We start from the raw sequence: 16,628 nt of genomic DNA, 5'->3' as shown, positions 1-16,628 counted from the left end.
TGATGGTGGGCCATAAATCAGGAATTTTTAAGGGGGGAAAGCCACAATGACTAGTTTATCACCAACCAATCAATTCACATTTTTCTAAAAGGCTAGAAAGTATATTGTTTTAAAATAAAGACAGAGAGGAGCCCTGACACTTCCATTTAGAAGGCTCACAGTCATGTGCTTTGCCTGCTTCAAAGGTTAGCCCCAATTCCTTGCACTGTCTCAGGTGAAAAAGGGAAACAGAACTCAAGAGGAAAATGAATGGGATTGTCATAAATTTTGTTTCAAAATGTTTTTGTAATGATGTATGGCCTTAAAATTTTTTCTTTTTTCAATTGCCATCCAAAAACCTTGGCAGTTCACCTACAATAAGGCTGCAATATCAGACTTGTTATTTCTGGGATTTCCTGTTTACTGTGGAATTAAGATGGACTCTGAACTTCATTTTGGGCAAAAGGAAAAACAAATAATCTGCCAGGTATTCTTTTGATTAGGTGTATAATTAATAAGTTTGCTACTGCCCTTGATAATTAGAATTAAGAGATATATGCTGTGACCCTAAGAACCCCTCAATGCCAACCAGGCAACTCCATAACAGCAACTCCTAACAAATTCACTACAACTAGCACACCACTTTCATGGCATTTACCCGAGCAGATATCATGTGAGATCTTAAATGAAAGCCGGTGTCAAACTGGTTATGAATATTGTTGTAAGATGTACGTACAGATGATATTTCAGGAGCTGTATATGTACTGAAAATATACATTCTGAAGTTTGTCACCAATCAAAGAGAAAAACAGGGTTCTTCCAGATAGGAGATAAGATGTGTATCTCCCTGTCAAATGTAAATTAAGCATTGTAAGCCAACACAATGAAAGCCTTATTTACATATGGAGTCAACAGGAAAGGAGCACATCAGAGAATGAACCACCTGGGGTTGCCTTGTCTCTGGGGCAGACAACAACTTTGGGAAATATAAGTGGAAAGCAAAAAGACATCCCTTTATCCTGCACTAGAGGAAGTAATCAAGACAGTGTGATTACATTATTGAAACAGGATCCCAACTTGTCCTAGTTATAAGCACTATAAAAGACACTTGGGTGAGACAGACTTCCTAAGACAGAAGATTAGCTTCTTAAATTTAATCTCTAGAAAATGTGTTGTTTTATATGTAACATTTCTGTTTCCATTATCATTACTCTCTCTCTTTCTTAAATCTTAACCTTTGATGATAAACTTCTTATTGTTTTCACTAGAAATCTATTTCAGTGCTTTGGTGTTAAATAGGACCTGATTTGGAGTTGAATCATCCAAGCAGGTGTGTACTGTTCCCTTGGGGATAGGCAACCCGGTATTTCTGAGAGGGTTCAGTGCATAAGAGGCTGAATACTACAGGGGAATGCTTCAAAGGGCTTAGGGACCAGCTATTGTTAATCTGTAGGGCAAAGACAGGGCTGGCATAGCCAGAGAAGATTGTTTAGGTGCTAACAGACTGGAGGTGTCAGGGAGCCAGCAAATCTCCCTCTTGCTGGAGGTGGGGAGGAACAAGGTGACTCTCAGTCCTTGGCTGCCTGAGAACAGTCAATTATGCTAATATATTTGTATATGTTACTGTAGTTATATGCAAATTAATGAAAATTTGCTATGTTAATGTAACCTTATAAGAATTTAAACTAACAAAATTCAAGAAATTTAGATTTTAATTTTTCATGGCAATTTCAAACTTTGCCCCTTGTACAATCTCATCAAAACTGCAAGCATTTTATCTAGATTGGTAAATATTGTTGCAGAGAAAAAGTTGACTTAGGACAAAAAATGTTGTGTGTTAAACACTAACAAGCAAGTTATATTTAGTGTGTTAAATTACCTGGAGTTTGGCCGATGAGCATGTCCATTTGTGTCTATCCCTAGCAAATGCAGGAATAGAACTACTTTTTCTTCATTTACTTTAGAGAACAATGTTTGATTACTTCCAGCAGCTTGGAAGAAGTTCTATAGGGAAGAAACCATCAAAGGGTTATTCTGAGAACCATGGAAAAAAAGGAGACACAACCTATTAAAATGCCGATTTTATTTAATGTTTATATCAGAGGAGTTGTATTGTGCAAAACTATGAAACAGCAAATTAATTACTGTGTTATTCTGCTTATCTGAAGATAATATTCCAGTAAAATTTTCACTGCCGGGGCTCATCTAGAGCAAGACAGGCAGAAATCTTCCAGTTCTTAAGCTTTTACGGTCCCTATGAGCAGTGATAGCAGGTAGGATTGTGAGCCATCCTTTCCTTCTTTCTTTTGCATTGGTGGTCACACACTATCCCTGAGTTTAACTCCTGCTTTGTAACTTTCCACTTATTTCTTAATATGAAATGGGAAATCAGGCATCCCAAATAAGAATGAGAAATAGAAAACTAAGATTCTTCCTAAATGACAATTATTATTAAAGTAAATATTGGTGTTAGCTGTCAGATGACCATTATTTTTGCATTCTACATGCAAACACAAACAAGTAACATCCCAAACACAAGAAAAATTCTAGGGAGTGGGATGATTTGGGTTCTACTACTTTGGAAACAGGTTTTGCAGGACCGACATACCAAAATATGGTTCATCTCCAGAGACCAAATCAAAGCAACAGTGTTTTGTAAATATATGGAGTGTGGAACATGCATCTGCCTTGCATATGTCTGAACAGAAACTTTCCTGAGGCATGAGCTGGAAGTCACTCTGTCTCAGAACAAATGAGCCTTGGCATGGCCATCTGGTTTTACGCCAGCCATATTACAGTAACGTGAAATGCAATCGGACAGCCATTTTAACGTGATCCTCTTAGTGACACTGCACTGCCACCCTCATGTTTTTGCTGCCTTCAGAGTTGTGTTCTGAAGACAGCAGCTACAGAGTTTCCTGAAGCTGGAGGTGACTCCCAGAGGTGGTGAGTCTGATCTCCCCCTGCTGCTGGAGTCCACGCTGGAGCAGTGAAATTGACAAGAAAGCTGCTCACAGCTCTGGCTGTCACCCCATGGTCTCCCGGCTTCAAGTTGGTCTGCCTTTGGGTTCCCGGCTCCCCGTTCCCAGGTGGGCTGCTGTCTGGGCCCCCCACACCCCGCTCAAAACTGGTTGCTACCTGGGCTCCCCGCTCTAAGCCGGGCTGCCTCCTGGGCTCTCAGCTCCCACTGGAAGGCAGGTTGTGCCTGCCCAGGTCCCTCAGGGCTCCCTGCTCCCCACTGGGTTGCTGCCTGGGCTCCCACCACAGGCAGTCCGGCTGCACCAAGGCTCCCGGCTCCCTGCTGGAAGCCCTTAAATTGGCAGGGCTTTGAAGTGCAAGGCAGCCAGAAATAAGGCTGGTGGAAGCCAGAGTGAGACCTTGTGCTTGTAGGCAGGCTACTGCTGTAGGGCTCTGAACAAAAGCTGCATAGCATAAAAATACCCAGGATTACAGGGCAAGCAGTGACAGAACCCATTACTCGTCTGGATGGTCCCCAGAATATCACATCCAGTCACTTAAATCTGCATATAAGTGGCATTATTATATAGTCTGCTTCTAAGTCCCTATTCAAGAAAACTATAATTGAAGTCACTGGGTATTTAAAACATGAAACACACAATAATATAGATTGAATAGGGACTCTGTAACTGATGGAATGCTCAGTTTGACTGCTTTCTGCAAACAAATTTTTGCAGGGGTCCACCTGCACATTTTTGATTGCAGGATCAGAACTCTTGCAAGGACTTCCAGACCACAGCCGGACTACCAGTGTTATTTCTGAATGTAGGAAAGAGTAAGCCTGCTTCTACATTTTAAAAAAAAATATCAGTGAGGCAAATTTAAGTTTCAAATTCCTGAAATTAAAATTTTTTTAAAAAGTGGATCACGTTTCAAGGCAAATCCTTTTGAGGCCTAATTAGCCAGAATGCCATCTGAAATGAGGGAAATGCAGAGCTGTGGTTTTCTCTTTTGCTAGATGAGTTCACATTAAATTTTAAAAATCTCACTTTCCCTCTATAATTCAAGATGTCCATGTAGTAATTTATTCTAATAGTCAGTGAAAGTCTGATGGGGGTGGGGGGGTGGGGGGAAAGACACCAGCAAATACTGGTTTATAATGAAAAACAGTTACCAACAATTTTCTGGACACTCCTTTCTGCAACTTGGCAGTCACCTCATTGACATTCAATCAATCAATCAATCTAATAATATGGAACAGGTCAGAGAAGAAGAGCCATACAGTTTTGAAGAAGTGTTAATTTTTCAGATTTAAATTTTCACATGCATGCATAAGTAAGAGAAGGGAAAGTGTGTTGAGTGTGGTAATAATGAAGTGTAATAGGAGCAGGAAGAAAGACTTATTTTACAAGTTCTGCGGTGGGCACTCCATCTGGCTTTGTGCATATATTACATGACATTGCATAGTCCGAAATCAATGCAGGGTTACATACAGGTGTGTTACAACAGAGATAGGCAACAGTTAACATTTCACAATTTTGCAAAAAAGTGGGTAAGAATTTTAAATTCTGGTTCAGCTTCCGAATGATTTATTAATACATTAGTTGTACATATTAATAAAATATATAATGTTATCAAATGGATAGTAAAACTATGACAGTAACAGAACTTCCCATAAGTCATAACTACGTGGATTTTGTTGAAAGGGTGTAGATGCCTGTTTAATATAGAATGTAAAATTTCAAGCACCATAACTCTATTAAAGTTTCTCAAGTTTTTCTAAATTAATGAATTTCTAATTGAAACTTTGATAATTTCTTCACTGATTTTTCCTATCAATGTTTTCATTTGAGAGCCAGAATACTGTAGACTTGTAATATGCTTTTCTTTTTTAAAAATTAAATCAGCTGGTGATCAGAAAAAGTAAAAATTCTTCTAATTAAGGAGAACAGAAAAGGGATTAAGTGATTAATTTAACTTTAACCTACAATGAATGAATTTACATTGAAATACCCATCTGTTAAGTATTCAGGAAAGTGATGTGAACAATGGAAATAAATTAATCCACCCACCGTGAAATAGGCAGATACCTCATTATCGTGTAAAATGTGTTGAATATTTGAATGATCAGTTAGAATCACTCCTGCATTTTCAGTAGGTTAAGGTTGTGTGTCACCTGTCATTACAAAAGATATACTGTAGATACGCACTAGGAAACACAGAAGTTATAGATCTACTCTGTCATTTAGTCCATCACCCTTGTCAGAGTTTACTGCAAGGAGCAGTCTTACATTCTAGTGCTTTATCTAAAGCCAGTTTTTAAAAACACTGAGGCTGCATCTACACTACAGCCGGGATAGATGCTCAGAGATCGATCCACCGACAGTCGATTGAGCGAGTCTGGTGAAGACCCACCAAATCGACAGCAGATCATTCTCCAGTCGACCCCTGTGCTCTACCCCCGATGAGAAGAGTAAAGTAAGTCGACGAGAGAGGGGCTTGAAAATAGTTATAACAGTAAATTTACATGGCAAGCTAAACTGATATAAGCCAATTTAAGAGTCTCCAAAGACAAAGGTACAACAATTTAACTAAATCATTTAAAAATTATCACACCTTAAGTTAAACCAGTTCACTTGTGTGTTTAGACTAGGTCATGGAGATTGGAAATGACACAAGTCATTGCACTGTGTGCGCGCGCACGGACTGGAGTGCCTAGCATCACTCACTCTAGATTTCCCCAAAGACAGAAAGGAGGGGCAGTGTGAGCTCATAGTATTACCTTCCCTCTACACCAACCAGCAGAAGAAGGCCACCCTAGGGGGAATTACAACTACATTATTTACAATGAAGGCTCACAAGTATCCTTAAATATCTACATTAAACCACACAAGATCAACTAAGTATGACCGTAAGTTAGAGTGTATTTTTAAGACGTTAAATTGTGGCTGACTTTTATTATTGACTTTGTAGATTAGTTCTAATAGTTTTCCATCTCTGAAACTGGATGACCACCTGAGGAATACTAATACTTTTTGCCCCTATATATAAAGTTCAACATTGAATATTTTGAGAAGAAAATAATGTTATTGCATCAGAAAGTTGTAAAGATAATTCGAGCTTTGTCAAAATGAATTAATGTCATAGCATTTTGCTCTTGTTTTTCCTCAAGCAGAAACTGACATAGTCTAGACTGTAGCTTTGATGTCATGATAATTGGGGAATTCAAAATATGCCTATCCCTTGAACAGATATCTCCACTAGTATATTAAAATATGTATGAGTGGATACCTCATGATACTATGATGAATGACACTACACACTTATGCTGGAATAAAAAGAACCCTAATAGTATTAGCAAAGAGATCAGAATTTCCTGGCTCTCCCACACCAAAATGCTTTAGTATGGATATGATACCGTAAAATAAAATACAAACCACAACCACAGATCCTTCACAAAGTTGACAGAAGTTCTCAGTAATGGGTCCCAGATTGCTTTTAAAAATTATGGCTTTATTTTAGGAAGTCATTCAACAGCTTAAAACATTTTCTATGGAAGAACAAGCAAACCTTGGTATGAAAGAGTGAAGTGGAGAGTGTTCAAAAACACTTTTAGTAGGGTTCAAACAATAAATATTTTACTACTATCAATTGTAACAGTGGTAGTATTTGGTTCAAGGAACCAGTACTGTATATTAATTATCTCCAAATTCCAGGTCAGACATGAAACCTAAGACCTTATTACAAACCCAGAGGTAAGTATTTTTTTCTATTGCCCAGTTGCAACCTGTGTCTATAATGCATAAGTGATATAAAACGAAATATTTATTCACCTTAACATGGTCAAAAACCCAAGTGTCTAGTTTAGTTGCATCTTGTGCTCCAAAGTCTTCCTTTTCTGCAGTGTAACAGTATGTATAAACGTGATCCCCACTGGCACCTGCAAAAACAACAATACAGATGCAATATTGGGTAGAAGCAAGAAAATTAAACTTCTGTTTCCTTAATAAAAAAATATATAGATTGCATGTTAAAATACAGGACATGAGGGAGCAAAATATTGATAAACCCATACAAAGACAAGAAAAGAGATTAGAAAGAAGAGATGCCTCTTGAATAATCTTAATTCTCTCCTCATTTTATGTTCTATTGTTTCTTGAGTTGTATAACTATTCTCTTATCAGCCAGTGTATCGATAATATCAATGTCAGAGATGTCTTTATGCCTTTTTTTAATCCATGTTATCCCTTCAGTTCCTGGAAGGAAATAATGTTTGGAAAAGCAAAAAGTGAGTGAAATACAATCCAATTTTATCAAAATGAAATGGGGGGTATAGAATCTATTTAGAACAAGAGTTTGGAAAAGGGCTTGTTTACATGAACACTTAGTTCATGGCAAGCCTAGAGTATAAATCTACCCCACACTAGTCTGCCATGCACTAAACAGTATGCCTATATGTGGAGATGGGGATATGATTCCTAACTCCAGGAGACTAAGGAAGTGAATTACACTAAATAGAATTAAGGACATTTTACTTCTGAATGAGAGTGTGTCCACACAGGGTTTAATGCAGTTAATTAATCCACTTCAAATTCACATCTTTAGTTAATTTGGATTAATTTTCCTGAGCACCCCATCTAGACAGCCCCTAAGAGGACGACTTTTTCACATAAGTAATAAATGCTTGATGCCGTATTTGAACTTAGATTTTCAGATCAAAGAGATTCTACTGTACTGGTTCTATCACTCTGACACAGATTAATAACTGGAAATTAAGAAAAGATTAAGAAAAGATATACCCAAAGGCCACTAAAATGCCATTTTACCACAGATATTGCAACATGGTGGTCAAGAGGTCAAAGTGCAGATCATTAGTCTGGAATTGGTGATCAAAGATGCAAAAATCAAATATAAAAAATCTTTACCTCTAACTTTGAAAAACTAAGACTTCTAACTTCCAGATATTAAACCAGAAACCAAGTGAGAAATGCCATATCATCGAGACTTTAATAAACGAAGTAACGACACTCAGATTTAAACAGAAAAAAAAATGAGTAAAGAAAGCTCAAGGTAAGATGCAAATTAGTTACTTCCAATCAGCTCAGGAGGGCAACCACATTACTGTAATATGCAAGAATAATTTAGGAATGGATTGAGACCTGCACAATCTTCAAAGTCTGTATCTTTAAAAATTAGGTCTGATGTATAAAGGCAGGCGTCACTTTAATGAATGAGAATTTTCAGAAAAATGCAAACGTGCAACAACGTGTCCTACTGACGTGGAAAAATATAGTATCTGGACAAGACAATCTCATTTTGTACACATTAAAGACTATATCATGCTGTCTTGTGAAACAGAGAAAAGAGAAAACACATCAAAGTACTGAATTTCTGAAGTCCTGATGAGATCTGAAATCAGGTGGAACTTATACAAATTCTGCAGTCTGGCTGAGCTGTTGAAGTCACAGGGCTCCAAGCAAGGCTATTTCTATTATTTCTGTATAAACTCCCAACAGGGAAATGTTTTTCTGTCAGTTCATAGCAACATAGAATCCAACTGATTTGTTGGTTGTTCAATTATATAGTGCAATTTCCAGGCTTGTGGGTGAACTAACATACCAAGCTCAAGAGCAAACATTTACCTGGATTATACTAAAGCCTAGCTGAAGTGTTACAAAAACTTCAATACCATTAAAGGATTTTAGGACAGGAACCTGAAAGATGTAGCCCTTCATGTGTCATCCCTGTTTTACAATGGGGTTTATTTAAAAATCTGGAACACATACTATAGTTTGCTGACTTGCTGTCAGAATAGTGAGTAGAATCCTCCAAGGCACTTTTAAAAATCTGTTTATTACTGTCAGTGGAGTTGATCTGAGTGGATAAAGTATACCAAAAAAGGAGGCAGAGCTCATCAGCTTTGGTGGCTATTGCAACTGGCCTTGTTGATATCATAGGATGATGCATTGTTATACCATCTTCTGGTGATGGGATACAACAAGGAGAAGAAATTGGGGATCAGTCTGAAACAAATTCCTGTCCCTGAGAAGTGCCAGAGCCGGGAAACCAAAATTAAGTATGCAGTGTATGGGCTGATTAGGGGTACACTCCTACCATTCCCCACCCTAATTTCTACCTGGATGAAGAATTTGTATTAATATAAAAAAAATAACAGAGGGTGCAATGGGTCCTTCTATGGAAAATTTTGAAACACTTCACTGAATTTTAGATTATATTATGACACTTCAAAAGAGATATGAAAAATATCTACTGTGTATTAAGTATCTATCTTTGGAGACGGAACTGACAGGAGAGGGAAAGCCTCCTTTTCCCTCTATACCGCTGGAGGAGAGGAGGTGGCAGATATCAGCACCTCCCACATCAGATTTCCCTGTCTGATGTGTCTTCTCACCAACAGATTGCAACCTCATGGTAGGGACCAGAGTCATATTCAAAGAGTGCAGAAGGGATATGCAAGGTCAGCATCTTAGAGGGTGATGCATGTCAGTCTTCAAGCTGAGAACTGTGTATCTGGATCCGCTAGTCATTAATAGCAGATTCATTAGGCATCACATGCTGTTAAAACAGTATGTCAGGCATGCTATATGTGAACCGGCAAAGGGTAGGACCCTTCAAGAAAAAAAGAGCAGTTACTCACATAATAAGTATGCTCCTTTGAGGTGCTTGCTTTCATGGATTTTGTGTCAGTGATGCAACTTGGAACTTTTGAACAACAGTGGTTGCTGAGGATGCCCCACATGCGGCCTGTCTGTATCTCTGAACCCCACAACCATAGTTCTAGTTAGCAGCATTAGAATTCTTAGCCTCATCTAGTCTCCATCAAGGCTCCAATGAGTTGTTCACATATTATTGCAGACCTACCTAAGCATGGACAAAGCCAAATATAACATTATGTCTCCTGAAAAGTAGAGCTCCTAGCTCTGCTACTGCGGCAGTTTCTCTGTCTGACGAATTCCCCATGGTTCACCAGTGGAAGCACCACTCTAACATCTATGTCAGAGGGGGACTCACAATAGTAAACTTTAGTATGCGCCCAGGAGTGAGGAACTCGTAGGGAGGAGGCACAGAAAGGATGAAGGCAAAAGGCAGTTAGGAACTGTAGCGAGGTGGTGTGGTTCCCGCCACTCCAGAGAAGGATGAGCCTCTCCGGACACCAAAGTGGATGTAGCCAGCGAATCCTGCACCCACCCCCCAGAGATCAAGGCGCAGGACAGGAAGTATAAAAGCACAACCCCAGAGCTCACTAGAGGAGCAGCTGCCAGAGAGGCCAGATGCCTGCAGCCTAGCTCCCGGTTGGGAGACCCCAGCAACTGGTGGCGGACACAAAGTCTGGCCTACCCAACCAACGCCAGACACTGACTAGAGCCTGGAGGAGCTGCCAAGCCTATCCCTCGCCAGTTACCCAGAGGAGCTGCCAAGCCTACCCCTCACCAGTTACCCAGAGGAGCCCATGGTGCTTGACCCCTCCCCCGGAGGACACCGTCCAGACCCAGGTACCTCTAGAGGGGGAGTTAGGAAGTAGCCCGGGGACAGCCTACCCTAGTTTGGCTGCAGCACTGCCAGAGCCTATGTCAGGGTGTTGCGGCCAGGATCCCCACTGATGCAGCAGTGGGTCTTCTGCCACTGCTAGGGCCCCAGGCTGGGACAGAGTGGAGTGGGAGGGCCTGCGTCCCCCTGCCACCCAACTTGTGGGTGGCAGTCTCCCCCTCTCCCAAGTCCCTGGGCTGGTTGTTCACCTGCCTTTGCTCAGTCCCTGTCTAAGGGCCTGAGCCATTGACTCTCTGCTGCCCCGCCCTGACACAGGGCCTGGGCCTGCGAAGTACAACTGTTTGCTCAGCCCCTGCCTGAGGGCGTGAGCCACTGACTCACTACTACCCGCCGACTGCAGGCCAGGCGTGAATAACTGTTTGTGTTTGCCTCTACTGCTGCCACGGCGAGATTCCCCATCAACAACTGGAAGGAAGTACCAAGGTGGTGTGGTTCTCCGCCGCCCCGGAGAGGGACGAGTCCCAGCCAAACCCCTCTACAGGAAGAAAAGCTGTCTGTGATGGAATGTGAACCAAGGGAGCCTGGGCAGCAGAGAGCAGCTAGCATCCGCTAACAAAAGTAGCTGATGGACCTGAGCAGTTGGGTTTTCTTGGCTAAAGCAGTAATGATGGACTGGGGGGAAAAAACCCTGTTTTTCTATTTAAGTCCAAAATTTGAAAAGTGGTCTGTGACTGATATGTACTGAAAATGGGTGAACTTGAAGTTTGGGGCTCACGAGGACTATGGTGGTTTAGCTAGTTTCAAGGCCAAATTTAAAACGGACCATTTTAAAAATCTTTCCTTGGCAAAAATTAATATATATTTGACACTAAAATATTGTAGAAACTTCAATTATCCTCTGAAAAATTAGTGTTAAATTCAAAGACTAAATGCATTCATTAAAGAAAGCGATACAGTTTAAGCAGAATTAAAATCTATCTGCAAATATATTGTACATTAAAGTATGGAACTGCTACTGTGACCAATGGAAAATAAAAGACTAAATCACCTTGGTCAAAAATCTTTCAGAAAATCAGATTTCTAAGGATCAGTATTTTGGTATTTAAGAAAGACAACAATTAAAACCCATTATTTTAGTTGGGGACAAAGAATCTATTATGTTTTAGGTTTCTCTACTGAAACATATAATAAATCCTTTACTCTAATAGACTTTTCTGACAAGACAAGGAACTGTCCTGAGAAACTATATTTAAGCATTGTTTCAGATAGAGCCATGCTAGCTAGTATTTTTCTCCTGGTTAGCTTAGACTGGAATATAAACCGTTGTGTAGAAGTTACATTGAAATTTGGATGATTTATTCAAATGTTTGAAAAAGTCAAAGATAACTAATTCAATTATGGAAACTATAATTTTACTCATTGATGATTATCAGACAGCAGGCTTTTCATGTGAGTGTTCTGACTACTTAGCTATAAAGCTGTCAACAACTGGTATAAAGCAGTGGTTAGAATCATAGCATATCAGGGTTGGAAGGGACCTCAGGAGGTCATCTAGTCCAACCCCCTGCTCAAAGCAGGACCAATCCCCAATTTTTGCCCCAGATCCCTAAATAGCCCCCTCAAGGATTGAACTCACAACCCTAGGTTTAGCAGGCCAATGCTCATACACTGAGCTATCCCTCCCCCCAAAGAAACCTGGTGCTCCAAGTGAGGTTTGAACTCACAACTGCAGCATCAATCTACACAACACTGCTCTATAAGTACTTTGTGCTAACCCACTGCGCCACTGCAACCCCTAGTTCCCATTATCCTGGAGCAGCGAACCGTGGCCACTGGGAGCCACGATCAGCCGAACCTGCAGACGTGGCAGGTAAACAAACCGGTCCGGCCCACCAGGGCCTTTCCCTGAACAAGCAGCAGATCGGCTTTGAGAACCACTGGTATAAAGGACCATAGTTTGTTATTTTATATTGTTAGCATATAAAACAAACCTTTATAGTAAGCATTTACTTTGCAAAAATAAATACCTCCACTAATATATAAAGGTGAATTAACTCCTCCTTAGAAACTACTTATTTCAATCCATGTTCCAGAGTTGTATATGCTCCTTAATTACTTCAATGTCAGATTGTACCACAAGTTTCTCAAGTGGTATGGTAATTAGCCATTTACCTACTTTCTCAAACAAAGCTAGTGAAAGATAGCAGAGTACACTAAAACTGAATTCCACAAATCCTTTCCCAAGAACACATGGCTGCAAAAATGTAAACAATCTGCCAGTGGGCTGGATGCCACATTCTCTTCCCATCCCCCGCAAACCCAAGCTTCAAGCAGAGGTCCTGGGAAAGATAGATTACCCAGAAGAGATATTTTACAGCTAATCATAAAACTGTTTTTAGATTAACGCAGAAGTGGAAAAAAGGAGGGGGACGACGACAAATTATTCTCTCTTAATCCAATCACTGAAAATAATGGGGTTCAGGCAAAGTACAGTTACTGTCATCATGAAATATATTTAAAACAATTCTCTCAATTCTAAAATTATCTAGGGGGAGGAAGTCCTGGAGTTTATCATATTATTCTGGTTCATGGATTTCAAATTTAGCTACAACAGTAGAACGTACATTCTTCTTGCAGGGCTGGGGGGGTTCCTCCACATCCTTTTCACAGTCTCTAGGATCGCCAATTTGTCCCCTGTTTATATACCCTACTCTAAGTCCCCAGAGCATAGCCACCTCCTTCTGATCAGGACCGGACAGAATTTCCTTTAGAAGTCCCTTAATTGGCTGACATGTCTGCACATTGGGAGATGGGATTTATTATACGTTTTCTCACTCCTATTTTAGATGACTAAAATATAAGTGGGAATACAGTATATTGAAATGCAAACAATATCTAGGACCAAGCACATTGCTTCCTGTGTACTCCCAGCCTTTACCAACCCAGGGATTGAGAGATCAGCACTAGTAATCTAATTCATAGCTCAAAGATAGCATCACAACACTCCATGTTTGCATTTCCATATACTGTATTCCCACTTATATTTTAGTAATCTAAAATAGGAGTGAGAAAACGTATAGTAAATCCCATCTCCATTTAATATGTACAACAGGCACAGGAACAACAAAATGAGGAAAACTCAGTTTCTTAATGAAAGTCATAGCTATGTCAAATTTAACAGTAATTTTTAAATTACAGAAGTTTCAGAATTGCAACAGTATATGCAATTTTAATATCACACACACTGGACCTAAGAAACTACAGTTGGGGCTAAATTGCACTATTTCAGCACAGCCCTACACTGGAGAAAGTGTGAAGCCAGGAAGATCTTGATTTGGGGTGGTGCAGCCTGCTCCCCAGATAAGCCCAACACTTTATCAGCTGGTGTGGATGTGGGAGGAAACAAATCCTCCATCCTCTTTGGGGCAATTAAAAAAAAACAAAACAGCTGCACACATAGAGAATAGCCTCAGTACTCATTCAGCACAGAGTTGGTTACTGCTTCTTTCCCTTGCATGGCATATCCAAGGATAGATAAGATTAGGAAAGCATCAGAATAGACCATAAACAGTAGTGAGAAGTTATGCTCGATTTAAAGCTTGTTTTCTTTTCTGGTCGGTGATGAGGAATTTTTCCACCCCACTCCCAAATTAACAGGCTTCTTGCTAGAAAAGACGTGTTAGCATTCTCTGTGTTAATAAAGTCACAACCACCATAAGGCATTGCTGGAGAATTTGATTTACCTATTGCAAAAGACCAAGACTTATCCTACTCCTCTATGTAGTATTTCTGTAAGGTTTTTTTTTTATAATTTGTATGTAAAATGTAATTTATAATACAAACAAACAAAGCCCTACAGAAATGCTAACTGCTGGTAAATCCTGCAAATACCTCTCTGACTAGTCTTTTAAACCACATCATAACCACCAATGTAGTGTTTGTCAACTAATAATGTGCACAAATTTAAGCTTACCTTTAGCAAACATAGGTAAAATATCTGGACTTCCCCAGCTCCAAGTATATTTACTTTCATTGAAAACTGAATCAAATTCTACTGGGTTCTCCTTCCATCCTGTCAAAACAAACATTAATGTTAAAGGGTTGTTCAGGTGTAACAGAAAGCCTGATCTGGCCCATTGTCTAAAGATTAATAGTACTAAAAATTGAGAACATTTTTAAAGTTTTTATTATAATATTTAATAGTAAATGCTAGCGTTAAGATTACATTTGACTTCCATTTTAACCCCATTTGCTTATGCTCATAACGCTGGGAGGAAAAAACCTTTTTTGGCTGATGATCTTCACAGTTGATCTCTTGTGTCAATGGTTTTAGTAAGTCTAAGCAAAAACTGTCCACTCTTTTTTCCATTAAGCAAGGATGACAAACAAAATTACTTATTTTTTTTCCAAAGTAAGATAATTTAAAGACTTTATTTTGTGCATGCATAATTCAAAATTGGTTGAACTTTACTAGTACCCATGGAAGAGTAACCTCCAGGCTAATACCTGTATTAATAAGAGAGTTATAAGTGACTGAAAGTTTGGTCTTCTCCATGTGTAGTACAAAGATTCCACTAGGTTTAGAGTTCAAGTACTACCGATAAGACTGGAGAATAACGTGAATATCAGATAGTTTTCCAGTCGTGCTGTAAGGTTCATTTGTTGCCCAGGCATTTAAAGAGAGGGGGAATTGAGGGAGAAAGGAGAGGGGTTACCTCCTGTTGGAGCACTAAGAGGCTGTGCGTAATTTCATTCACCTTTAATGGAACAAGCAATCTATTTGTTATATGAGTTAATGACTGGAGATTAATTTTAAAAATTGTCAGGGCACTTAGAGTACTGGCTGGATGCTTGTTAGTTAAATTAACATCTTCTAATAAATTTAAAAGAATAAATAAATAAATAAATAAATAAAACATAATCTAGTTGTTTTATAGTTATATGAATGAGCTTGATTTGCACAGCTGTGTACTGGTCTATCTACATAACTATGGAAGTACAAAGTGAAAGCTCTGCAATATATACTTTGGGGATAAATCCCACGTCGGCCCAATAGGGATGGATTACAAAACTCTCTTTTGAACAGCATTGAAAATACACTGCCAGCACTCAAAAATTAATAATAGCCTTATTTATTTCTAGCTTCTATAAATGTCTGTGACACAATCAAAGGGACACAGGAAAGAATTAAGGAATGAAGCAGTTTGTGCTCCTCTGACACTGGAAACTAAATATTATTTGTCTTTTTGGTATATCTCATCTCCACCAATCTGGGGAGACATAATTGGGATTTCCGCGCCCATACCCTCAGCTCTTATTTTTATAAAGTAAAAAAATACAGCTCTTGTCAAAAGAGCTAGACTAATAGCCTTGAAGACTGAAGCCCTCAGTACATGTAATTTAGCACTCAGTACATGTAAAGCAGTCAGAGGAAGCTCATGCTTAACCCTTGCTATCCTGCCAATGTACCTCAACCCTGTTCTGGATGGACAAGTTTATTCACCATGTCCATTCAATGATTGGCCTTTCTGCTGAGACTGCATCCAAACTTGGCCAGTTGTGAATAAGGACCCCCATTCATTAGGATCAGGACTAAGACCATCAACTAATTTTATTTAGGCAGAGGTTCAAACGAATAAATAAACAATCATTTTTAAAAGACCAGTCTTTATAATAGGTTTGCCATCTGGCTCGCCTTGAGGGCCAGCGGCCTCCCATATTCTGTGTTCCTGTCCCTTGACCTCTGGCCCCAATCTCTAGATTCCTAGTGAGTAAATTTCTCCCTGTGAGACACATCACCACTGAATCTAGAAGGAGCCACTTTGTGGTGAAACAGATTAGTGATAAGTGTTACAGCAGTGATGAGTCCACTAAGTCATCTCTATCTGAGGAGCTCAGTTAGCACTCCCAAAAGCCAGGTCTCAGGAATGACATCTATGCTTTGCTCTCGTACTGGAAAAGCCAAATCATACTTAGTTATAGGCTGATCACATATCACTTCTGTCTTTGTATTTGAATTTTAATTCTTTAAAAAGCTCTCCAGTACAATAATTAACCCTAAAGCAGGAATAAAAATATACAAATCCTATTTTCACAAATATTAATAGTGGAAAATTCTTAAAAAACAAATTCATGTTTTTCAGTCTATTATGCAGACTACGGCCCATGGGCCACATCTGGCC

General features: G+C 39.4%; 1 protein-coding gene and 1 long non-coding RNA gene across 9 annotated transcripts in view; one reads left to right on the top strand and one right to left on the bottom strand.

Moving 5' to 3' along the window:
- PIGN (phosphatidylinositol glycan anchor biosynthesis class N) overlaps positions 1 to 16,628 on the bottom strand; it is a 135,739-nt gene that overhangs the window by 93,836 nt on the left and 25,275 nt on the right. For all 8 annotated transcript variants that reach the window (XM_077810753.1, XM_077810755.1, XM_077810758.1 and 5 more), the window contains 3 exons: positions 14,420 to 14,518; positions 6,771 to 6,877; positions 1,859 to 1,983 (listed from right to left, as the gene is read on the bottom strand). In XM_077810753.1, coding sequence (XP_077666879.1) covers positions 1,859 to 1,983; positions 6,771 to 6,877; positions 14,420 to 14,518 — 331 coding nt within the window. The remainder of the gene's footprint in view (positions 1 to 1,858; positions 1,984 to 6,770; positions 6,878 to 14,419; positions 14,519 to 16,628) is intronic.
- LOC144261326 (uncharacterized) overlaps positions 1 to 16,628 on the top strand; it is a 31,105-nt gene that overhangs the window by 1,123 nt on the left and 13,354 nt on the right. The window lies entirely within an intron of this gene.

Source organism: Eretmochelys imbricata, chromosome 2, assembly GCF_965152235.1.
Source record: "Eretmochelys imbricata isolate rEreImb1 chromosome 2, rEreImb1.hap1, whole genome shotgun sequence".
In the NCBI taxonomy this organism is placed as follows: Eukaryota; Metazoa; Chordata; order Testudines; family Cheloniidae; genus Eretmochelys; species Eretmochelys imbricata.
The sequence above is the reverse complement of the archived record's forward strand: the minus strand, read 5'-3'. Positions and strand labels throughout refer to the sequence as shown.